Below are 25,401 nucleotides of genomic sequence, written 5' to 3' on the forward strand. Positions count from 1 at the left end.
ATAATCCTCTTGAATTCTCTAGTGGATGGTTTCTGTCCGGAGAGGCTGATGGTCGAACCATCCCATCGAGGCTGTTCCTCTGATGAAGACTGCCCTGGAGGGCACAAATGCTGTCGATTTGAATTTGGGCCTGTTTGCGTGCTGCCTGTTTTCAGTGAGTTTCAGTTAATAATCGATGCTAAGGCTAAACTCACACACACACACACACACACACACACATACTAGTAACACTCTGGATTCAATGTAAGTCCTAAGCAGAGAGTTTGCCTTTAGTTGTTCTCTAAAGTCGGATTGAAATCATCCCTTGGGATGGCTTTAAGGACCGGATGGATTTACAAAATAAAAAGGAATAATGCTTCAAACAGTGGTTCTCAATTCCAGTCCCGGGGACCCCTTGCTCGTCCCTTGCTAAAGCCATCCCTTTGCATGTCCCCCTTATTTAACACCCCAGATTGTGATCATCAGCTTGTCAGGAGAGAGATCCAGGAACTGGACCAACAAGCTGATGATTTCAATCCGGTGTGTTAAGTAAGGGTGTTCCATGACTGGAATTGAGAACCACTGACTTGGAATGGAATTCTTTCTTTAGATAAAACTTGCCATTCACCAACCCTGATCAAAGCCGCCTACCTCAGATTTTTCTAATGATCCCAAAGACATTGACTGGCACTGATTAACATGCTCGGGTGTGTTTGACTAGGGTTGGAGCTAAACTCTGCAGGAATGTGGATCTCGAAGTCCAGATTTAAGGATCTCTGGTCTATATGCACAAACTAAAGCTGACTATCTGTGTTCATGCAGTGAAGCCAGGTCAATGTCCCATACCGGAGATGATCCCACTCTGTGCTGATAGCTGTTTCAATGATGGCCAGTGTCCTGCCACACAGAAATGTTGCCCAACCACCGGTGGCTTTGCATGCAGTGAACCGCGTGGCCAGGGAAGAGGTCAGGCAACTTGCCATGGAAACGGTTCTGGCCAGGGAAGCGGCTATGGCCAGGGCGCAGGTCAGGGAAGCGGCTATGGCCAGGGCGCGGGTCAGGGAAGCGGCTATGGCCAGGGCGCGGGTCAGGGAAGCGGCTATGGCCAGGGCGCGGGTCAGGGAAGCGGCTATGGCCAGGGCGCAGGTCAGGGAAGCGGCTTTGGCCAGGGTGCAGGACAGGGTGCTGGCCAGGGAAGCGGCTATGGCCTGGGAAGCGGCTATGGCCAGGGCGCTGGAGCAGGACAGGGAAGCGGCTATGGCCAGGTCGCAGGAGCTGGACAGGGAAGCGGCTATGGCCAGGGCGCAGGAGCTGGACAGGGAAGCGGCTATGGCCAGGGCGCAGGAGCTGGACAGGGAAGCGGCTATGGCCTGGGCGCAGGAGCTGGACAGGGAAGCGGCGCAGGAGCTGGACAGGGAAGCGGCGCTGGAGCAGGACAGGGAAGCGGCGCTGGAGCAGGACAGGGAAGCGGCGCTGGAGCAGGACAGGGAAGCGGCGCTGGAGCAGGACAGGGAAGCGGCTATGGCCAGGGCGCAGGAGCAGGACAGGGAAGCGGCGCAGGAGCAGGACAGGGAAGCGGCGCAGGAGCAGGACAGGGAAGCGGCGCAGGAGCAGGACAGGGAAGCGGCGCAGGAGCAGGACAGGGAAGCGGCGCAGGACAGGGAAGCGGCGCAGGACAGGGAAGCGGCGCAGGAGCAGGACAGGGAAGCGGCTATGGCCAGGGCACAGGAGCAGGACAGGGAAGCGGCGCAGGAGCAGGACAGGGAAGCGGCTATGGCCAGGGCACAGGAGCAGGACAGGGAAGCGGCGCTGGAGCAGGACAGGGAAGCGGCTATGGCCAGGGCACAGGAGCAGGACAGGGAAGCGGCGCAGGAGCAGGACAGGGAAGCGGCGCAGGAGCTGGACAGGGAAGCGGCTATGGCCAGGGCACAGGAGCAGGACAGGGAAGCGGCGCTGGAGCAGGACAGGGAAGCGGCTATGGCCAGGGCGCAGGAGCAGGACAGGGAAGCGGCGCAGGACAGGGAAGCGGCTATGGCCAGGGCACAGGAGCAGGACAGGGAAGCGGCGCAGGAGCAGGACAGGGAAGCGGCGCAGGAGCTGGACAGGGAAGCGGCTATGGCCAGGGCACAGGAGCAGGACAGGGAAGCGGCGCTGGAGCAGGACAGGGAAGCGGCTATGGCCAGGGCGCAGGAGCAGGACAGGGAAGCGGCGCAGGACAGGGAAGCGGCGCAGGAGCAGGACAGGGAAGCGGCGCAGGAGCTGGACAGGGAAGCGGCTATGGCCAGGGCACAGGAGCAGGACAGGGAAGCGGCGCTGGAGCAGGACAGGGAAGCGGCGCTGGAGCAGGAGCAGGACAGGGAAGCGGCGCTGGCCAGGGCGCTGGAGCAGGAGCCGGACAGGGAAGTGGCGCTGGAGCAGGGGCCGGACAGGGAAGCGGCGCTGGCCAGGGCGCAGGAGCCGGACAGGGAAGCGGCGCTGGAGCAGGAGCAGGACAGGGAAGCAGCGCTGGCCAGGGCGCTGGTGCAGGACAGGGAAGCGGCTATGGCCAGGGCGCTGGAGCAGGACAGGGAAGCGGCTATGGCCAGGGCGCTGGAGCAGGACAGGGAAGCGGCTATGGCCAGGGCGCTGGAGCAGGACAGGGAAGCGGCGCAGGAGCCGGACAGGGAAGCGGCGCTGGAGCAGGAGCCAGACAGGGAAGCGGCGCTGGAGCAGGAGCCGGACAGGGAAGTGGCGCTGGAGCAGGAGCAGGAGCAGGACAGGGAAGTGGCGCTGGAGCAGGAGCAGGACAGGGAAGTGGCGCTGGAGCAGGACAGGGAAGTGGCGCTGGCCAGGGCGCTGGAGCAGGAGCCGGACAGGGAAGTGGCGCTGGAGCAGGAGCCGGACAGGGAAGTGGCGCTGGAGCAGGAGCCGGACAGGGAAGTGGCGCTGGAGCAGGAGAGGGAAGTGGCGCTGGAGCAGGAGCAGGACAGGGAAGTGGCGCTGGAGCAGGAGCAGGACAGGGAAGCGGCGCTGGCCAGGGTGCTTGAGCAGGACAGGGAAGCGGCGCTGGCCAGGGCTCTGGAGCCGGACAGGGAAGCGGCGCTGGCCAGGGCTCTGGAGCCGGACAGGGAAGCGGCGCTGGCCAGGGCTCTGGAGCCGGACAGGGAAGCGGCGCTGGGGCAGGAGCCGGACAGGGAAGCGGCGCTGGGGCAGGAGCCGGACAGGGAAGCGGCGCTGGCCAGGGTGCTGGAACAGGAGCAGGACAGGGAAGTGGCGCTGGAGCAGGAGCCGGACAGGGAAGTGCCGCTGGAGCAGGACATGGAAGCGGCTATGGCCAGGGCGCAGGAGCTGGACACGGAAGCGGCGCTGGAGCAGGAGCAGGACACGGAAGCGGCACTGGAGCAGGACAGGGAAGCGGTGCTGGCCAGGGAGCTGGAGCAGGACAGGGAAGCGGCGCTGGAGCAGGACAGGGAAGCGGCTATGGCCAGGGCGCTGGAGCAGGACAGGGAAGCGGCGCTGGAGCAGGACAGGGAAGCGGCGCTGGAGCAGGACAGGGAAGCGGCGCTGGAGCAGGACAGGGAAGCGGCGCTGGAGCAGGACAGGGAAGCGGCGCTGGAGCAGGACAGGGAAGCGGCGCTGGAGCAGGACAGGGAAGCGGCGCTGGAGCAGGACAGGGAAGCGGCGCTGGAGCAGGACAGGGAAGCGGCGCTGGAGCAGGACAGGGAAGCGGCGCTGGAGCAGGACAGGGAAGCGGCGCTGGAGCAGGACAGGGAAGCGGCGCTGGAGCAGGACAGGGAAGCGGCTATGGCCAGGGCGCTGGAGCAGGACAGGGAAGCGGCTATGGCCAGGGCGCTGGAGCAGGACAGGGAAGCGGCGCTGGAGCAGGACAGGGAAGCGGCGCTGGAGCAGGACAGGGAAGCGGCGCTGGAGCAGGACAGGGAAGCGGCTATGGCCAGGGCGCTGGAGCAGGACAGGGAAGCGGCGCTGGAGCAGGACAGGGAAGCGGCTATGGCCAGGGCGCTGGAGCAGGACAGGGAAGCGGCGCTGGCCAGGGCGCTGGAGCAGGACAGGGAAGTGGCGCTGGAGCAGGACAGGGAAGCGGCTATGGCCAGGGCGCTGGAGCAGGACAGGGAAGCGGCGCTGGAGCAGGACAGGGAAGCGGCTATGGCCAGGGCGCTGGAGCAGGACAGGGAAGCGGCTATGGCCAGGGCGCTGGAGCAGGACAGGGAAGCGGCTATGGCCAGGGCGCTGGAGCAGGACAGGGAAGCGGCGCTGGAGCAGGACAAGGAAGCGGCTATGGCCAGGGCGCTGGAGCAGGACAGGGAAGCGGCTATGGCCAGGGCGCTGGAGCAGGACAGGGAAGCGGCGCTGGAGCAGGACAAGGAAGCGGCTATGGCCAGGGCGCTGGAGCAGGAGCAGGACAGGGAAGTGGTCAAGGGAAGTGTCGGGGATGTGGCAAAGGTCAATGTCGCCTTTAGGGACATGTTCATGGGAATTTTGCATAATACTTTCTGGGGGTCTTTTCCAATGCTTTTGTTCAGATGTCATGTTTTCCCTGTTTGCTCAAACTGTTTAGAAAGATTTTCTGACTCTCTCTACCACTACTATCACCTCAAATAAATAAAAAATTGCTTGATTTGAAGAGTTTGTGTTTGGTATCATTTTGCTCTCACATAACCGCTCTCTGGCATCAGTGCTGTAAGTTCCTCTCCCCGAGTACTGGACAATTAGCAAATTATGATCTATCTTTTTTGCCAATTTAAAAGAACTGTTTTGTGTATTTAAATTTATTCTTGGGTAGCTGAATAGTCTGCAGCCATTATTCCAGTTGGAAGTCATTGTATTATGCCGATTTGGTGCTCTAGAAACCTTTCATGAATGCTGAAATTGGTTCCATAAGTTCTTGTGATTCTTGAGGCAATACATTAAAGATGGCATGTTTCTAAGAGACGTCGATTCTTAAACAGTCGTCCTAATAAATATAGGAATAGCATAACCGATGTTACAGGTCAAAAGCTTATTGTGGACTTATAATTGGAATAAAGCTTGGCGTGTTTGTGAAAAATACGGTTTAAATAAAGTAAGAGGCTTTATTCAAAATGTTTCATGGTAGGGGTGTCGCGATATACCGATATTAGCATGTCCGCAATATTTTATATGAACAGTTCTGTTATGATTACACCACGTTAATACTCCAGCGCCACTACCTGGTTGAGCTCCCAGGTGGCAGTATTGTGTCTTAACGCTGGCACCTGTCACACAAGAAGACACAGCCACTCTGAGGAGAGCAGTGTTTCTCAGAGTAAGTTGCCATTCTTTTCCTAGTCCTAGACTGGGAAATGTTATATTAACCTGTTAACAGCGGTTGTCTGTGTTCCTACATTTAAGTAAAGGGTGATTTTATTTAATAAGTACCACGTTTTCTTTGCTCGTCTTGTTTTTGTATTTTCAATCAATATGGCCTGTGCGTAGCTACGAAAAACTGAGCAAACACATTGCTACGTTAAACTTGTAAAATGTTAAGTTGGTCGCAGTGCCATGCACTTAATGCCTCATCTGCGGTCATTCTTCAATCAGGTTCATTAGTTAACATATAAATGACAAATAATAATGAACAATATTTCCACAGCACTTAGTTCATGCTAATTTCAGCATTAGCTTATGAATTAATAAAATCTCAAGTTGTCTTTGTAAACATTAATGTTCTGTGAACTAACATGAACAATGAATGACTCTACACAATTTATTAATCTTTGTTTGTCAATAAAAATAACGTATTGTTCACTGTTCGTTCATGTTAATTAATACATTAATGTTAACAAACCATCTCATTGTAAGGAGTTACCATAAATATTTATTCCTCACTGTTGAACTTGACCATATTTTCTCTCTTGATATTTCATAGGAGCTACAAAGAAGATGGAGAAAGCCAGAGTATTGTGTCCTGCGTTTATCCTTCTGTTCGTTGGGTGAAAAAGGACAAACTGAAAGACAAAAAATAATTTGACTACCGCCCCCCCAAGGTTTCTATAGTATATCGATAAGGCCACAATAACCGTGATATGAAAAATCTACTATCGTGACAGCCCTATTTAATGGTATATGTGGCTAAAGTGTGTTAGAGATTTAATCTGGATCTTGATTATCCCTGCGATTTGTTTGGTCAATGGAACAGGAGTCTATATTATACATGTATTTTGTAATTGTGTTTATATGAATTTTTGTTTTTTGGGTGGATGTGCAAAATGTAATGGAAAAAGTATTGCTTCCCAGTAAAATAACTTTGATACGTATGCGTTCAGATGAATGTAATAACTTTTTATTATTTTGGGTAAGGTATCGGTTCAAGCCAAATTTCATCCATTTTCTTCAGGAGACTTGAGGACTACCGCACCAGTTTGGAGAACATCGTTAATAAAAACAAGACTTGTAATTTTTTTTTAATACAGTTGTTGATTTACTGAATAAATGGTTTGCACACTCTTGTACATTTACTGTTGTAAATTTTGTTCTGGATAATTTTAAGAAAAAAAAAAAAAAAGATTAAGAAGAACCGGCACGCACCGCTTCGGTCTGTCTGATGTGACAAAGACAGTGCACCACACAAACAGATTTTCAACCAGAGTCTCGACTGAACACAGGAAATCTCGCGAGACTTCAGAATAATCATGGCGGACGATATGCAGGAAGAAATTGCAATGATAGTGTTTGGAATGATTTTATACACGACACGTCGTATAAACATTTGTGCTGTTGCCACAAATCAACAAGATGATCCTCCATCTCTGCTGTCCGCAACAATTTCACTTTGTGCTGCGCCATGACGGCTTCAGTCTTCCATCATCTCGCTTTCTGATTGGATACGGTTTCGTTTCACGTGATAATCTCCAGAGCGTGCACGCATTTTTCCTCGGGCTTCCCCCCCACACATCAGGATTCTGATCGTAAATATTAAACGTGTTAAATATTTACGATTCGCGATCGGGGCGTCTCCGATGTTCTTCCGATCAGATTCGGACACTCTTAACACACCTCACGGCAAGAGAAAATCAGATAACATAATCTGTAGAACAGTCAAGATAATCGGGACATAGCTATGATTGTCGGAAGGGGAGAAATCGGCCCAAAATCAGACCGATTATCTTCTGGCGTGTACCCAGCGTAAATTTATGACATGGCTAGAACGTAGCATTCAGCAGGTCCAACCCCAATCATACACACCTGAACAAGTTAATCAAGGCATTTCAGATTACTAGAAAGCTACAGGCAGGTGAGTTTGATCAGGGTTGGAATTAACCTGTTTTCCTTCAATCTTTAAAATCCCATTTTACAGAAGTTGGTATTGCAGCAACAAGTAATCGTTTTAGTTTTGTGTTCTTTGCTGTCTGCTTGTCCTGACGCACCGATTCACTGCATTTTCCAGCAGAGATCACAGGCTGGGAGGATGACAGCTCGAATGTATTTCTCGTTGATTGCTGTTTTTTTCTGTCTGTTTGGATACTTCAGCATAGCTCGCGCTATTCAAAGACGAACCACAGGTGAAAAGATCTGTTAATTTCATTACAGAACCTGAAGAAATGCAGAAATGAGTGACTTTCAGTCTTTGAAAATAGTTAACATCGCTTATGAATGAGTAGTAGGTTTTAAACCGCTTTTGATATGAAGCAGACAAATGCATGAACTTTGTATTTCGGTTTGAGACCCATTGCAAAACCACAGATTTACAAATGGTGAAACCGCACTCCCCTTATAATCCTCTTGAATTCTCTAGTGGATGGTTTCTGTCCGGAGAGGCTGATGGTCGAACCATCCCATCGAGGCTGTTCCTCTGATGAAGACTGCCCTGGAGGGCACAAATGCTGTCGATTTGAATTTGGGCCTGTTTGCGTGCTGCCTGTTTTCAGTGAGTTTCAGTTAATAATCGATGCTAAGGCTAAACTCACACACACACACACACACACACACATACTAGTAACACTCTGGATTCAATGTAAGTCCTAAGCAGAGAGTTTGCCTTTAGTTGTTCTCTAAAGTCGGATTGAAATCATCCCTTGGGATGGCTTTAAGGACCGGATGGATTTACAAAATAAAAAGGAATAATGCTTCAAACAGTGGTTCTCAATTCCAGTCCCGGGGACCCCTTGCTCGTCCCTTGCTAAAGCCATCCCTTTGCATGTCCCCCTTATTTAACACCCCAGATTGTGATCATCAGCTTGTCAGGAGAGAGATCCAGGAACTGGACCAACAAGCTGATGATTTCAATCCGGTGTGTTAAGTAAGGGTGTTCCATGACTGGAATTGAGAACCACTGACTTGGAATGGAATTCTTTCTTTAGATAAAACTTGCCATTCACCAACCCTGATCAAAGCCGCCTACCTCAGATTTTTCTAATGATCCCAAAGACATTGACTGGCACTGATTAACATGCTCGGGTGTGTTTGACTAGGGTTGGAGCTAAACTCTGCAGGAATGTGGATCTCGAAGTCCAGATTTAAGGATCTCTGGTCTATATGCACAAACTAAAGCTGACTATCTGTGTTCATGCAGTGAAGCCAGGTCAATGTCCCATACCGGAGATGATCCCACTCTGTGCTGATAGCTGTTTCAATGATGGCCAGTGTCCTGCCACACAGAAATGTTGCCCAACCACCGGTGGCTTTGCATGCAGTGAACCGCGTGGCCAGGGAAGAGGTCAGGCAACTTGCCATGGAAACGGTTCTGGCCAGGGAAGCGGCTATGGCCAGGGCGCAGGTCAGGGAAGCGGCTATGGCCAGGGCGCGGGACAGGGCGCAGGACAGGGAAGCGGCTATGGCCAGGGTGCGGGACAGGGCGCAGGACAGGGAAGCGGCTATGGCCAGGGCGCAGGTCAGGGAAGCGGCTTTGGCCAGGGTGCAGGACAGGGTGCTGGCCAGGGAAGCGGCTATGGCCAGGGTGCAGGAGCTGGACAGGGAAGTGGCGCAGGAGTTGGACAGGGAAGCGGCTATGGCCAGGGCGCTGGAGCAGGACAGGGAAGCGGCTATGGCCAGGGCGCTGGAGCAGGACAGGGAAGCGGCTATGGCCAGGGCGCTGGAGCAGGACAGGGAAGCGGCTATGGCCAGGGCGCTGGAGCTGGACAGGGAAGCGGCTATGGCCAGGGCGCTGGAGCTGGACAGGGAAGCGGCTATGGCCAGGGCGCAGGAGCTGGACAGGGAAGCGGCTATGGCCAGGGCGCAGGAGCTGGACAGGGAAGCGGCTATGGCCAGGGCGCAGGAGCTGGACAGGGAAGCGGCGCTGGAGCAGGACAGGGAAGCGGCTATGGCCAGGGCGCTGGAGCAGGACAGGGAAGCGGCTATGGCCAGGGCGCAGGAGCAGGACAGGGAAGCGGCGCAGGAGCAGGACAGGGAAGCGGCGCAGGAGCAGGACAGGGAAGCGGCGCAGGAGCAGGACAGGGAAGCGGCGCAGGAGCAGGACAGGGAAGCGGCGCAGGAGCAGGACAGGGAAGCGGCGCAGGAGCAGGACAGGGAAGCGGCGCAGGAGCAGGACAGGGAAGCGGCTATGGCCAGGGCACAGGAGCAGGACAGGGAAGCGGCGCTGGAGCAGGACAGGGAAGCGGCGCAGGAGCTGGACAGGGAAGCGGCTATGGCCAGGGCGCAGGAGCTGGACAGGGAAGCGGCTATGGCCAGGGCGCAGGAGCTGGACAGGGAAGCGGCGCTGGAGCAGGACAGGGAAGCGGCGCAGGAGCAGGACAGGGAAGCGGCTATGGCCAGGGCGCAGGAGCAGGACAGGGAAGCGGCGCAGGAGCAGGACAGGGAAGCGGCGCAGGAGCTGGACAGAGAAGCGGCTATGGCCAGGGCGCAGGAGCTGGACAGGGAAGCGGCTATGGCCAGGGCGCAGGAGCTGGACAGGGAAGCGGCGCTGGAGCAGGACAGGGAAGCGGCGCTGGAGCAGGACAGGGAAGCGGCGCTGGAGCAGGACAGGGAAGCGGCTATGGCCAGGGCGCTGGAGCAGGACAGGGAAGCGGCTATGGCCAGGGCGCAGGAGCAGGACAGGGAAGCGGCGCAGGAGCAGGACAGGGAAGCGGCGCAGGAGCAGGACAGGGAAGCGGCGCAGGAGCAGGACAGGGAAGCGGCGCAGGAGCAGGACAGGGAAGCGGCGCAGGAGCAGGACAGGGAAGCGGCTATGGCCAGGGCACAGGAGCAGGACAGGGAAGCGGCGCTGGAGCAGGACAGGGAAGCGGCGCTGGAGCAGGACAGGGAAGCGGCGCTGGAGCAGGACAGGGAAGCGGCTATGGCCAGGGCGCAGGAGCAGGACAGGGAAGCGGCGCAGGAGCAGGACAGGGAAGCGGCGCAGGAGCAGGACAGGGAAGCGGCGCAGGAGCTGGACAGGGAAGCGGCTATGGGAAGCGGCGCAGGAGCTGGACAGGGAAGCGGCTATGGCCAGGGCGCAGGAGCTGGACAGGGAAGCGGCTATGGCCAGGGCGCAGGAGCAGGACAGGGAAGCGGCGCTGGAGCAGGACAGGGAAGCGGCGCTGGAGCAGGACAGGGAAGCGGCTATGGCCAGGGCGCTGGAGCAGGACAGGGAAGCGGCTATGGCCAGGGCGCAGGAGCAGGACAGGGAAGCGGCGCAGGAGCAGGACAGGGAAGCGGCGCAGGAGCAGGACAGGGAAGCGGCGCAGGAGCAGGACAGGGAAGCGGCTATGGCCAGGGCACAGGAGCAGGACAGGGACGCGGCGCAGGAGCAGGACAGGGACGCGGCGCAGGAGCAGGACAGGGACGCGGCGCAGGAGCAGGACAGGGACGCGGCGCAGGAGCTGGACAGGGAAGCGGCTATGGCCAGGGCACAGGAGCAGGACAGGGAAGCGGCGCTGGAGCAGGAGCAGGACAGGGAAGCGGCGCTGGAGCAGGACAGGGAAGCGGCGCTGGAGCAGGAGCAGGACAGGGAAGCAGCGCTGGCCAGGGCGCTGGAGCAGGAGCCGGACAGGGAAGTGGCGCTGGAGCAGGGGCCGGACAGGGAAGCGGCGCTGGCCAGGGCGCAGGAGCCGGACAGGGAAGCGGCGCTGGAGCAGGAGCAGGACAGGGAAGCGGCGCTGGCCAGGGCGCTGGAGCAGGACAGGGAAGCGGCGCTGGCCAGGGCGCTGGAGCAGGACAGGGAAGCGGCTATGGCCAGGGCGCTGGAGCAGGAGCAGGACCGGGAAGCGGCGCAGGAGCAGGACAGGGAAGCGGCGCTGGCCAGGGCGCTGGAGCAGGAGCCGGACAGGGAAGTGGCGCTGGAGCAGGAGCCGGACAGGGAAGTGGCGCTGGAGCAGGACAGGGAAGCGGCTATGGCCAGGGCGCTGGAGCAGGACAGGGAAGCGGCGCTGGAGCAGGACAGGGAAGCGGCTATGGCCAGGGCGCTGGAGCAGGACAGGGAAGCGGCGCTGGCCAGGGCGCTGGAGCAGGACAGGGAAGTGGCGCTGGAGCAGGACAGGGAAGCGGCTATGGCCAGGGCGCTGGAGCAGGACAGGGAAGCGGCGCTGGAGCAGGACAGGGAAGCGGCTATGGCCAGGGCGCTGGAGCAGGACAGGGAAGCGGCTATGGCCAGGGCGCTGGAGCAGGACAGGGAAGCGGCGCTGGAGCAGGACAAGGAAGCGGCTATGGCCAGGGCGCTGGAGCAGGACAGGGAAGCGGCGCAGGAGCAGGACAGGGAAGCGGCTATGGCCAGGGCGCAGGAGCAGGACAGGGAAGCGGCGCAGGAGCAGGACAGGGAAGCGGCGCAGGAGCTGGACAGGGAAGCGGCTATGGCCAGGGCGCAGGAGCTGGACAGGGAAGCGGCTATGGCCAGGGCGCAGGAGCTGGACAGGGAAGCGGCGCTGGAGCAGGACAGGGAAGCGGCGCTGGAGCAGGACAGGGAAGCGGCGCTGGAGCAGGACAGGGAAGCGGCTATGGCCAGGGCGCTGGAGCAGGACAGGGAAGCGGCTATGGCCAGGGCGCAGGAGCAGGACAGGGAAGCGGCGCAGGAGCAGGACAGGGAAGCGGCGCAGGAGCAGGACAGGGAAGCGGCGCAGGAGCAGGACAGGGAAGCGGCGCAGGAGCAGGACAGGGAAGCGGCGCAGGAGCAGGACAGGGAAGCGGCTATGGCCAGGGCACAGGAGCAGGACAGGGAAGCGGCGCTGGAGCAGGACAGGGAAGCGGCGCTGGAGCAGGACAGGGAAGCGGCGCTGGAGCAGGACAGGGAAGCGGCTATGGCCAGGGCGCAGGAGCAGGACAGGGAAGCGGTGCAGGAGCAGGACAGGGAAGCGGCGCAGGAGCAGGACAGGGAAGCGGCGCAGGAGCAGGACAGGGAAGCGGCGCAGGAGCTGGACAGGGAAGCGGCTATGGGAAGCGGCGCAGGAGCTGGACAGGGAAGCGGCTATGGCCAGGGCGCAGGAGCTGGACAGGGAAGCGGCTATGGCCAGGGCGCAGGAGCAGGACAGGGAAGCGGCGCTGGAGCAGGACAGGGAAGCGGCGCTGGAGCAGGACAGGGAAGCGGCTATGGCCAGGGCGCTGGAGCAGGACAGGGAAGCGGCTATGGCCAGGGCGCAGGAGCAGGACAGGGAAGCGGCGCAGGAGCAGGACAGGGAAGCGGCGCAGGAGCAGGACAGGGAAGCGGCGCAGGAGCAGGACAGGGAAGCGGCTATGGCCAGGGCACAGGAGCAGGACAGGGACGCGGCGCAGGAGCAGGACAGGGACGCGGCGCAGGAGCAGGACAGGGACGCGGCGCAGGAGCAGGACAGGGACGCGGCGCAGGAGCTGGACAGGGAAGCGGCTATGGCCAGGGCACAGGAGCAGGACAGGGAAGCGGCGCTGGAGCAGGAGCAGGACAGGGAAGCGGCGCTGGAGCAGGACAGGGAAGCGGCGCTGGAGCAGGAGCAGGACAGGGAAGCAGCGCTGGCCAGGGCGCTGGAGCAGGAGCCGGACAGGGAAGTGGCGCTGGAGCAGGGGCCGGACAGGGAAGCGGCGCTGGCCAGGGCGCAGGAGCCGGACAGGGAAGCGGCGCTGGAGCAGGAGCAGGACAGGGAAGCGGCGCTGGCCAGGGCGCTGGAGCAGGACAGGGAAGCGGCGCTGGCCAGGGCGCTGGAGCAGGACAGGGAAGCGGCTATGGCCAGGGCGCTGGAGCAGGAGCAGGACCGGGAAGCGGCGCAGGAGCAGGACAGGGAAGCGGCGCTGGCCAGGGCGCTGGAGCAGGAGCCGGACAGGGAAGTGGCGCTGGAGCAGGAGCCGGACAGGGAAGTGGCGCTGGAGCAGGACAGGGAAGCGGCTATGGCCAGGGCGCTGGAGCAGGACAGGGAAGCGGCGCTGGAGCAGGACAGGGAAGCGGCTATGGCCAGGGCGCTGGAGCAGGACAGGGAAGCGGCGCTGGCCAGGGCGCTGGAGCAGGACAGGGAAGTGGCGCTGGAGCAGGACAGGGAAGCGGCTATGGCCAGGGCGCTGGAGCAGGACAGGGAAGCGGCGCTGGAGCAGGACAGGGAAGCGGCTATGGCCAGGGCGCTGGAGCAGGACAGGGAAGCGGCTATGGCCAGGGCGCTGGAGCAGGACAGGGAAGCGGCGCTGGAGCAGGACAAGGAAGCGGCTATGGCCAGGGCGCTGGAGCAGGACAGGGAAGCGGCGCTGGCCAGGGTGCTGGAACAGGAGCAGGACAGGGAAGTGGAGCTGGAGCAGGAGCCGGACAGGGAAGTGGCGCTGGAGCAGGACATGGAAGCGGCGCTGGAGCAGGACAGGGAAGCGGCTATGGCCAGGGCGCTGGAGCAGGACAGGGAAGCGGCTATGGCCAGGGCGCAGGAGCAGGACAGGGAAGCGGCTATGGCCAGGGCGCTGGAGCAGGACAGGGAAGCGGCGCTGGAGCAGGACAGGGAAGCGGCGCTGGAGCAGGACAGGGAAGCGGCTATGGCCAGGGCGCTGGAGCAGGACAGGGAAGCGGCGCTGGAGCAGGACAGGGAAGCGGCTATGGCCAGGGCGCTGGAGCAGGACAGGGAAGCGGCTATGGCCAGGGCGCTGGAGCAGGACAGGGAAGCGGCTATGGCCAGGGCGCTGGAGCAGGACAGGGAAGCGGCTATGGCCAGGGCGCTGGAGCAGGACAGGGAAGCGGCGCTGGAGCAGGACAAGGAAGCGGCTATGGCCAGGGCGCTGGAGCAGGAGCAGGACAGGGAAGTGGTCAAGGGAAGTGTCGGGGATGTGGCAAAGGTCAATGTCGCCTTTAGGGACATGTTCATGGGAATTTTGCATAATACTTTCTGGGGGTCTTTTCCAATTCTTTTGTTCAGATGTCATGTTTTCCCTGTTTGCTCAAACTGTTTAGAAAGATTTTCTGACTCTCTCTACCACTACTATCACCTCAAATAAATAAAAAATTGCTTGATTTGAAGAGTTTGTGTTTGGTATCATTTTGCTCTCACATAACCGCTCTCTGGCATCAGTGCTGTAAGTTCCTCTCCCCGAGTACTGGACAATTAGCAAATTATGATCTATCTTTTTTGCCAATTTAAAAGAACTGTTTTGTGTATTTAAATTTATTCTTGGGTAGCTGAATAGTCTGCAGCCATTATTCCAGTTGGAAGTCATTGTATTATGCCGATTTGGTGCTCTAGAAACCTTTCATGAATGCTGAAATTGGTTCCATAAGTTCTTGTGATTCTTGAGGCAATACATTAAAGATGGCATGTTTCTAAGAGACGTCGATTCTTAAACAGTCGTCCTAATAAATATAGGAATAGCATAACCGATGTTACAGGTCAAAAGCTTATTGTGGACTTATAATTGGAATAAAGCTTGGCGTGTTTGTGAAAAATACGGTTTAAATAAAGTAAGAGGCTTTATTTAAAATGTTTCATGGTAGGGGTGTCGCGATATACCGATATTAGCATGTCCGCAATATTTTATATGAACAGTTCTGTTATGATTACACCACGTTAATACTCCAGCGCCACTACCTGGTTGAGCTCCCAGGTGGCAGTATTGTGTCTTAACGCTGGCACCTGTCACACAAGAAGACACAGCCACTCTGAGGAGAGCAGTGTTTCTCAGAGTAAGTTGCCATTCTTTTCCTAGTCCTAGACTGGGAAATGTTATATTAACCTGTTAACAGCGGTTGTCTGTGTTCCTACATTTAAGTAAAGGGTGATTTTATTTAATAAGTACCACGTTTTCTTTGCTCGTCTTGTTTTTGTATTTTCAATCAATATGGCCTGTGCGTAGCTACGAAAAACTGAGCAAACACATTGCTACGTTAAACTTGTAAAATGTTAAGTTGGTCGCAGTGCCATGCACTTAATGCCTCATCTGCGGTCATTCTTCAATCAGGTTCATTAGTTAACATATAAATGACAAATAATAATGAACAATATTTCCACAGCACTTAGTTCATGCTAATTTCAGCATTAGCTTATGAATTAATAAAATCTCAAGTTGTCTTTGTAAACATTAATGTTCTGTGAACTAACATGAACAATGAATGACTCTACACAATTTATTAATCTTTGTTTGTCAATAAAAATAACGTATTGTTCACTGTTCGTTCATGTTAATTAATACATTAATGTTAACAAACCATCTCATTGTAAGGAGTTACCATAAATATTTATTCCTCACTGTTGAACTTGACCATATTTTCTCTCTTGATATTTCATAGGAGCTACAAAGAAGATGGAGAAAGCCAGAGTATTGTGTCCTGCGTTTATCCTTCTGTTCGTTGGGTGAAAAAGGACAAACTGAAAGACAAAAAATAATTTGACTACCGCCCCCCCAAGGTTTCTATAGTATATCGATAAGGCCACAATAACCGTGATATGAAAAATCTACTATCGTGACAGCCCTATTTAATGGTATATGTGGCTAAAGTGTGTTAGAGATTTAATCTGGATCTTGATTATCCCTGCGATTTGTTTGGTCAATGGAACAGGAGTCTATATTATACATGTATTTTGTAATTGTGTTTATATGAATTTTTGTTTTTTGGGTGGATGTGCAAAATGTAATGGAAAAAGTATTGCTTCCCAGTAAAATAACTTTGATACGTATGCGTTCAGATGAATGTAATAACTTTTTATTATTTTGGGTAAGGTATCGGTTCAAGCCAAATTTCATCCATTTTCTTCAGGAGACTTGAGGACTACCGCACCAGTTTGGAGAACATCGTTAATAAAAACAAGACTTGTAATTTTTTTTTAATACAGTTGTTGATTTACTGAATAAATGGTTTGCACACTCTTGTACATTTACTGTTGTAAATTTTGTTCTGGATAATTTTAAGAAAAAAAAAAAAAAAGATTAAGAAGAACCGGCACGCACCGCTTCGGTCTGTCTGATGTGACAAAGACAGTGCACCACACAAACAGATTTTCAACCAGAGTCTCGACTGAACACAGGAAATCTCGCGAGACTTCAGAATAATCATGGCGGACGATATGCAGGAAGAAATTGCAATGATAGTGTTTGGAATGATTTTATACACGACACGTCGTATAAACATTTGTGCTGTTGCCACAAATCAACAAGATGATCCTCCATCTCTGCTGTCCGCAACAATTTCACTTTGTGCTGCGCCATGACGGCTTCAGTCTTCCATCATCTCGCTTTCTGATTGGATACGGTTTCGTTTCACGTGATAATCTCCAGAGCGTGCACGCATTTTTCCTCGGGCTTCCCCCCCACACATCAGGATTCTGATCGTAAATATTAAACGTGTTAAATATTTACGATTCGCGATCGGGGCGTCTCCGATGTTCTTCCGATCAGATTCGGACACTCTTAACACACCTCACGGCAAGAGAAAATCAGATAACATAATCTGTAGAACAGTCAAGATAATCGGGACATAGCTATGATTGTCGGAAGGGGAGAAATCGGCCCAAAATCAGACCGATTATCTTCTGGCGTGTACCCAGCGTAAATTTATGACATGGCTAGAACGTAGCATTCAGCAGGTCCAACCCCAATCATACACACCTGAACAAGCTAATCAAGGCATTTCAGATTACTAGAAAGCTACAGGCAGGTGAGTTTGATCAGGGTTGGAATTAACCTGTTTTCCTTCAATCTTTAAAATCCCATTTTACAGAAGTTGGTATTGCAGCAACAAGTAATCGTTTAAGTTTTGTGTTCTTTGCTGAATAAATGCAAGCTGTCTGCTTGTCCTGACGCACCGATTCACTGCATTTTCCAGCAGAGATCACAGGCTGGGAGGATGACAGCTCGAATGTATTTCTCGTTGATTGCTGTTTTTTTCTGTCTGTTTGGATACTTCAGCATAGCTCGCGCTATTCAAAGACGAACCACAGGTGAAAAGATCTGTTAATTTCATTACAGAACCTGAAGAAATGCAGAAATGAGTGACTTTCAGTCTTTGAAAATAGTTAACATCGCTTATGAATGAGTAGTAGGTTTTAAACCGCTTTTGATATGAAGCAGACAAATGCATAAACTTTGTATTTCGGTTTGAGACCCATTGCAAAACCACAGATTTACAAATGGTGAAACCGCACTCCCCTTATAATCCTCTTGAATTCTCTAGTGGATGGTTTCTGTCCGGAGAGGCTGATGGTCGAACCATCCCATCGAGGCTGTTCCTCTGATGAAGACTGCCCTGGAGGGCACAAATGCTGTCGATTTGAATTTGGGCCTGTTTGCGTGCTGCCTGTTTTCAGTGAGTTTCAGTTAATAATCGATGCTAAGGCTAAACTCACACACACACACATACTAGTAACACTCTGGATTCAATGTAAGTCCTAAGCAGAGAGTTTGCCTTTAGTTGTTCTCTAAAGTCGGATTGAAATCATCCCTTGGGATGGCTTTAAGGACCGGATGGATTTACAAAATAAAAAGGAATAATGCTTCAAACAGTGGTTCTCAATTCCAGTCCCGGGGACCCCTTGCTCGTCCCTTGCTAAAGCCATCCCTTTGCATGTCCCCCTTATTTAACACCCCAGATTGTGATCATCAGCTTGTCAGGAGAGAGATCCAGGAACTGGACCAACAAGCTGATGATTTCAATCCGGTGTGTTAAGTAAGGGTGTTCCATGACTGGAATTGAGAACCACTGACTTGGAATGGAATTCTTTCTTTAGATAAAACTTGCCATTCACCAACCCTGATCAAAGCCGCCTACCTCAGATTTTTCTAATGATCCCAAAGACATTGACTGGCACTGATTAACATGCTCGGGTGTGTTTGACTAGGGTTGGAGCTAAACTCTGCAGGAATGTGGATCTCGAAGTCCAGATTTAAGGATCTCTGGTCTATATGCACAAACTAAAGCTGACTATCTGTGTTCATGCAGTGAAGCCAGGTCAATGTCCCATACCGGAGATGATCCCACTCTGTGCTGATAGCTGTTTCAATGATGGCCAGTGTCCTGCCACACAGAAATGTTGCCCAACCACCGGTGGCTTTGCATGCAGTGAACCGCGTGGCCAGGGAAGAGGTCAGGCAACTTGCCATGGAAACGGTTCTGGCCAGGGAAGCGGCTATGGCCAGGGCGCAGGTCAGGGAAGCGGCTATGGCCAGGGCGCGGGTCAGGGAAGCGGCTATGGCCAGGGCGCGGGTCAGGGAAGCGGCTATGGCCAGGGCGCGGGACAGGGCGCGGGTCAGGGAAGCGGCTATGGCCAGGGCGCAGGTCAGGGAAGCGGCTTTGGCCAGGGTGCAGGACAGGGTGCTGGCCAGGGAAGCGGCTATGGCCTGGGAAGCGGCTATGGCCAGGGTGCAGGAGCTGGACAGGGAAGTGGCGCAGGAGTTGGACAGGGAAGCGGCTATGGCCAGGGCGCTGGAGCAGGACAGGGAAGCGGCTATGGCCAGGGCGCTGGAGCAGGACAGGGAAGCGGCTATGGCCAGGGCGCTGGAGCAGGACAGGGAAGCGGCTATGGCCAGGGCGCTGGAGCAGGACAGGGAAGCGGCTATGGCCAGGGCGCAGGAGCTGGACAGGGAAGCGGCTATGGCCAGGGCGCAGGAGCTGGACAGGGAAGCGGCTATGGCCAGGGCGCAGGAGCTGGACAGGGAAGCGGCGCTGGAGCAGGACAGGGAAGCGGCGCTGGAGCAGGACAGGGAAGCGGCTATGGCCAGGGCGCTGGAGCAGGACAGGGAAGCGGCTATGGCCAGGGCGCAGGAGCAGGACAGGGAAGCGGCGCAGGAGCAGGACAGGGAAGCGGCGCAGGAGCAGGACAGGGAAGCGGCTATGGCCAGGGCACAGGAGCAGGACAGGGAAGCGGCTATGGCCAGGGCGCAGGAGCAGGACAGGGAAGCGGCGCAGGAGCAGGACAGGGAAGCGGCGCAGGAGCAGGACAGGGAAGCGGCGCAGGAGCAGGACAGGGAAGCGGCTATGGCCAGGGCACAGGAGCAGGACAGGGAAGCGGCGCTGGAGCAGGACAGGGAAGCGGCGCTGGAGCAGGACAGGGAAGCGGCTATGGCCAGGGCACAGGAGCAGGACAGGGAAGCGGCGCAGGAGCAGGACAGGGAAGCGGCGCAGGAGCTGGACAGGGAAGCGGCTATGGCCAGGGCACAGGAGCAGGACAGGGAAGCGGCGCTGGAGCAGGACAGGGAAGCGGCTATGGCCAGGGCGCAGGAGCAGGACAGGGAAGCGGCGCAGGAGCAGGACAGGGAAGCGGCGCAGGAGCAGGACAGGGAAGCGGCGCAGGAGCTGGACAGGGAAGCGGCTATGGCCAGGGCACAGGAGCAGGACAGGGAAGCGGCGCTGGAGCAGGAGCAGGACAGGGAAGCGGCGCTGGCCAGGGCGCTGGAGCAGGAGCCGGACAGGGAAGTGGCGCTGGAGCAGGGGCCGGACAGGGAAGCGGCGCTGGCCAGGGCGCAGGAGCCGGACAGGGAAGCGGCGCTGGAGCAGGAGCAGGACAGGGAAGCGGCGCTGGAGCAGGACAGGGAAGCGGCGCTGGCCAGGGCGCTGGAGCAGGACAGGGAAGCGGCGCTGGCCAGGGCGCTGGAGCAGGACAGGGAAGCGGCGCTGGCCAGGGCGCTGGAGCAGGACAGGGAAGCGGCGCTGGCCAGGGCGCTGGAGCAGGACAGGGAAGCGGCGCTGGCCAGGGCGCTGGAGCAGGACAGGGAAGCGGCGCTGGCCAGGGCGCTGGAGCAGGACAGGGAAGCGGCTATGGCCAGGATGCTGGAGCAGGACAGGGAAGCGGCTATGGCCAGGGCGCTGGAGCAGGACAGGGAAGCGGCGCTGGAGCAGGAGCAGGACAGGGAAGCGGCGCTGGAGCAGGACAGGGAAGCGGCGCTGGAGCAGGACAGGGAAGCGGCGCTGGCCAGGGCGCTGGAGCAGGACAGGGAAGCGGCGCTGGCCAGGGCGCTGGAGCAGGACAGGGAAGCGGCGCTGGAGCAGGACAGGGAAGCGGCGCTGGCCAGGGCGCTGGAGCAGGACAGGGAAGCGGCGCTGGCCAGGGCGCTGGAGCAGGACAGGGAAGCGGCGCTGGCCAGGGCGCTGGTGCAGGAAAGGGAAGCGGCTATGGCCAGGGCGCTGGAGCAGGACAGGGAAGCGGCTATGGCCAGGGCGCTGGAGCAGGACAGGGAAGCGGCTATGGCCAGGGCGCTGGAGCAGGACAGGGAAGCGGCGCTGGAGCAGGAGCCGGACAGGGAAGCGGCGCTGGAGCAGGAGCCGGACAGGGAAGCGGCGCTGGAGCAGGAGCCGGACAGGGAAGCGGCGCTGCAGCAGGAGCCGGACAGGGAAGCGGCGCTGGAGCAGGAGCCGGACAGGGAAGCGGCGCTGGAGCAGGAGCCGGACAGGGAAGCGGCGCTGGAGCAGGAGCCGGACAGGGAAGCGGCGCTGGAGCAGGAGCCGGACAGGGAAGCGGCGCTGGAGCAGGAGCCGGACAGGGAAGCGGCGCTGGAGCAGGAGCAGGACAGGGAAGTGGCGCTGGCCAGGGCGCTGGAGCAGGAGCCGGACAGGGAAGTGGCGCTGGAGCAGGAGCCGGACAGGGAAGTGGCGCTGGAGCAGGAGCAGGACAGGGAAGTGGCGCTGGCCAGGGCGCTGGAGCAGGAGCCGGACAGGGAAGTGGCGCTGGAGCAGGAGCCGGACAGGGAAGTGGCGCTGGAGCAGGAGCCGGACAGGGAAGTGGCGCTGGAGCAGGAGCCGGACAGGGAAGTGGCGCTGGAGCAGGAGCCGGACAGGGAAGTGGCGCTGGAGCAGGAGCAGGACAGGGAAGTGGCGCTGGAGCAGGAGCAGGACAGGGAAGCGGCGCTGGCCAGGGTGCTGGAGCAGGACAGGGAAGCGGCGCTGGCCAGGGCTCTGGAGCCGGACAGGGAAGCGGCGCTGGCCAGGGCTCTGGAGCCGGACAGGGAAGCGGCGCTGGGGCAGGAGCCGGACAGGGAAGCGGCGCTGGGGCAGGAGCCGGACAGGGAAGCGGCGCTGGGGCAGGAGCCGGACAGGGAAGCGGCGCTGGCCAGGGTGCTGGAACAGGAGCAGGACAGGGAAGTGGCGCTGGAGCAGGAGCCGGACAGGGAAGTGGCGCTGGAGCAGGACATGGAAGCGGCTATGGCCAGGGCGCAGGAGCTGGACACGGAAGCGGCGCTGGAGCAGGAGCAGGACACGGAAGCGGCACTGGAGCAGGACAGGGAAGCGGTGCTGGCCAGGGAGCTGGAGCAGGACAGGGAAGCGGCGCTGGAGCAGGACAGGGAAGCGGCGCTGGAGCAGGACAGGGAAGCGGCGCTGGAGCAGGACAGGGAAGCGGCGCTGGAGCAGGACAGGGAAGCGGCGCTATAGCAGGACAGGGAAGCGGTTATGGCCAGGGCGCTGGAGCAGGACAGGGAAGCGGCGCTGGAGCAGGACAGGGAAGCGGCGCTGGAGCAGGACAGGGAAGCGGCTATGGCCAGGGCGCTGGAGCAGGACAGGGAAGCGGCTATGGCCAGGGCGCTGGAGCAGGACAGGGAAGCGGCGCTGGAGCAGGACAGGGAAGCGGCGCTGGAGCAGGACAGGGAAGCGGCTATGGCCAGGGCGTTGGAGCAGGACAGGGAAGCGGCGCTGGAGCAGGACAGGGAAGCGGCTATGGCCAGGGCGCTGGAGCAGGACAGGGAAGCGGCGCTGGCCAGGGCGCTGGAGCAGGACAGGGAAGTGGCGCTGGAGCAGGACAGGGAAGCGGCTATGGCCAGGGCGCTGGAGCAGGACAGGGAAGCGGCTATGGCCAGGGCGCTGGAGCAGGACAGGGAAGCGGCGCTGGAGCAGGACAAGGAAGCGGCTATGGCCAGGGCGCTGGAGCAGGACAGGGAAGCGGCTATGGCCAGGGCGCTGGAGCAGGACAGGGAAGCGGCTATGGCCAGGGCGCTGGAGCAGGACAGGGAAGCGGCGCTGGAGCAGGACAAGGAAGCGGCTATGGCCAGGGCGCTGGAGCAGGAGCAGGACAGGGAAGTGGTCAAGGGAAGTGTCGGGGATGTGGCAAAGGTCAATGTCGCCTTTAGGGACATGTTCATGGGAATTTTGCATAATACTTTCTGGGGGTCTTTTCCAATGCTTTTGTTCAGATGTCATGTTTTCCCTGTTTGCTCAAACTGTTTAGAAAGATTTTCTGACTCTCTCTACCACTACTATCACCTCAAATAAATAAAAAATTGCTTGATTTGAAGAGTTTGTGTTTGGTATCATTTTGCTCTCACATAACCGCTCTCTGGCATCAGTGCTGTAAGTTCCTCTCCCCGAGTACTGGACAATTAGCAAATTATGATCTATCTTTTTTGCCAATTTAAAAGAACTGTTTTGTGTATTTAAATTTATTCTTGGGTAGCTGAATAGTCTGCAGCCATTATTCCAGTTGGAAGTCATTGTATTATGCCGATTTGGTGCTCTAGAAACCTTTCATGAATGCTGAAATTGGTTCCATAAGTTCTTGTGATTCTTGAGGCAATACATTAAAGATGGCATGTTTCTAAGAGACGTCGATTCTTAAACAGTCGTCCTAATAAATATAGGAATAGCATAACCGATGTTACAGGTCAAAAGCTTATTGTGGACTTATAATTGGAATAAAGCTTGGCGTGTTTGTGAAAAATACGGTTTAAATAAAGTAAGAGGCTTTATTTAAAATGTTTCATGGTAGGGGTGTCGCGATATACCGATATTAGCATGTCCGCAATATTTTATATGAACAGTTCTGTTATGATTACACCACGTTAATACTCCAGCGCCACTACCTGGTTGAGCTCCCAGGTGGCAGTATTGTGTCTTAACGCTGGCACCTGTCACACAAGAAGACACAGCCACTCTGAGGAGAGCAGTGTTTCTCAGAGTAAGTTGCCATTCTTTTCCTAGTCCTAGACTGGGAAATGTTATATTAACCTGTTAACAGCGGTTGTCTGTGTTCCTACATTTAAGTAAAGGGTGATTTTATTTAATAAGTACCACGTTTTCTTTGCTCGTCTTGTTTTTGTATTTTCAATCAATATGGCCTGTGCGTAGCTACGAAAAACTGAGCAAACACATTGCTACGTTAAACTTGTAAAATGTTAAGTTGGTCGCAGTGCCATGCACTTAATGCCTCATCTGCGGTCATTCTTCAATCAGGTTCATTAGTTAACATATAAATGACAAATAATAATGAACAATATTTCCACAGCACTTAGTTCATGCTAATTTCAGCATTAGCTTATGAATTAATAAAATCTCAAGTTGTCTTTGTAAACATTAATGTTCTGTGAACTAACATGAACAATGAATGACTCTACACAATTTATTAATCTTTGTTTGTCAATAAAAATAACGTATTGTTCACTGTTCGTTCATGTTAATTAATACATTAATGTTAACAAACCATCTCATTGTAAGGAGTTACCATAAATATTTATTCCTCACTGTTGAACTTGACCATATTTTCTCTCTTGATATTTCATAGGAGCTACAAAGAAGATGGAGAAAGCCAGAGTATTGTGTCCTGCGTTTATCCTTCTGTTCGTTGGGTGAAAAAGGACAAACTGAAAGACAAAAAATAATTTGACTACCGCCCCCCCAAGGTTTCTATAGTATATCGATAAGGCCACAATAACCGTGATATGAAAAATCTACTATCGTGACAGCCCTATTTAATGGTATATGTGGCTAAAGTGTGTTAGAGATTTAATCTGGATCTTGATTATCCCTGCGATTTGTTTGGTCAATGGAACAGGAGTCTATATTATACATGTATTTTGTAATTGTGTTTATATGAATTTTTGTTTTTTGGGTGGATGTGCAAAATGTAATGGAAAAAGTATTGCTTCCCAGTAAAATAACTTTGATACGTATGCGTTCAGATGAATGTAATAACTTTTTATTATTTTGGGTAAGGTATCGGTTCAAGCCAAATTTCATCCATTTTCTTCAGGAGACTTGAGGACTACCGCACCAGTTTGGAGAACATCGTTAATAAAAACAAGACTTGTAATTTTTTTTTAATACAGTTGTTGATTTACTGAATAAATGGTTTGCACACTCTTGTACATTTACTGTTGTAAATTTTGTTCTGGATAATTTTAAGAAAAAAAAAAAAAAGATTAAGAAGAACCGGCACGCACCGCTTCGGTCTGTCTGATGTGACAAAGACAGTGCACCACACAAACAGATTTTCAACCAGAGTCTCGACTGAACACAGGAAATCTCGCGAGACTTCAGAATAATCATGGCGGACGATATGCAGGAAGAAATTGCAATGATAGTGTTTGGAATGATTTTATACACGACACGTCGTATAAACATTTGTGCGGTTGCCACAAATCAACAAGATGATCCTCCATCTCTGCTGTCCGCAACAATTTCACTTTGTGCTGCGCCATGACGGCTTCAGTCTTCCATCATCTCGCTTTCTGATTGGATACGGTTTCGTTTCACGTGATAATCTCCAGAGCGTGCACGCATTTTTCCTCGGGCTTCCCCCCCACACATCAGGATTCTGATCGTAAATATTAAACGTGTTAAATATTTACGATTCGCGATCGGGGCGTCTCCGATGTTCTTCCGATCAGATTCGGACACTCTTAACACACCTCACGGCAAGAGAAAATCAGATAACATAATCTGTAGAACAGTCAAGATAATCGGGACATAGCTATGATTGTCGGAAGGGGAGAAATCGGCCCAAAATCAGACCGATTATCTTCTGGCGTGTACCCAGCGTAAATTTATGACATGGCTAGAACGTAGCATTCAGCAGGTCCAACCCCAATCATACACACCTGAACAAGCTAATCAAGGCATTTCAGATTACTAGAAAGCTACAGGCAGGTGAGTTTGATCAGGGTTGGAATTAACCTGTTTTCCTTCAATCTTTAAAATCCCATTTTACAGAAGTTGGTATTGCAGCAACAAGTAATCGTTTAAGTTTTGTGTTCTTTGCTGAATAAATGCAAGCTGTCTGCTTGTCCTGACGCACCGATTCACTGCATTTTCCAGCAGAGATCACAGGCTGGGAGGATGACAGCTCGAATGTATTTCTCGTTGATTGCTGTTTTTTTCTGTCTGTTTGGATACTTCAGCATAGCTCGCGCTATTCA

At 55.2% G+C, this 25,401-nt stretch overlaps 2 protein-coding genes across 2 annotated transcripts in view; both read left to right on the forward strand.

The window, feature by feature from the left end:
* The window catches only part of LOC127951890 (fibroin heavy chain-like), a 29,058-nt gene extending 6,553 nt beyond the window's left edge, over nucleotides 1-22,505 (forward strand). The window contains exons 2-3 of the mRNA XM_052550023.1: nucleotides 8,711-8,824; nucleotides 18,563-22,505. Of these exons, the coding sequence (XP_052405983.1) occupies nucleotides 8,711-8,824; nucleotides 18,563-22,341 (3,893 nt within the window). The 3' untranslated portion in view covers nucleotides 22,342-22,505. The remainder of the gene's footprint in view (nucleotides 1-8,710; nucleotides 8,825-18,562) is intronic.
* LOC127951897 (fibroin heavy chain-like) lies at nucleotides 10,388-14,317 on the forward strand. The gene has a single exon (XM_052550032.1). The coding sequence runs from the start codon at nucleotides 10,407-10,409 to the stop codon at nucleotides 14,151-14,153; it is 3,747 nt and encodes a 1,248-aa protein (XP_052405992.1). The 5' UTR covers nucleotides 10,388-10,406; the 3' UTR covers nucleotides 14,154-14,317.
* Nucleotides 22,506-25,401: the final 2,896 nt, after the last annotated feature.

This window comes from Carassius gibelio, chromosome B3 (genome assembly GCF_023724105.1).
Source record: "Carassius gibelio isolate Cgi1373 ecotype wild population from Czech Republic chromosome B3, carGib1.2-hapl.c, whole genome shotgun sequence".
Classification (NCBI taxonomy): Eukaryota; Metazoa; Chordata; class Actinopteri; order Cypriniformes; family Cyprinidae; genus Carassius; species Carassius gibelio.

Coding starts and splice junctions, on each gene's coding strand:
- LOC127951897 (XM_052550032.1), top strand. CDS start 10,407: ATGGCCAGGGCGCAGGAGCAGGACAGGGAAGCGGCGCTGGAGCAGGAC.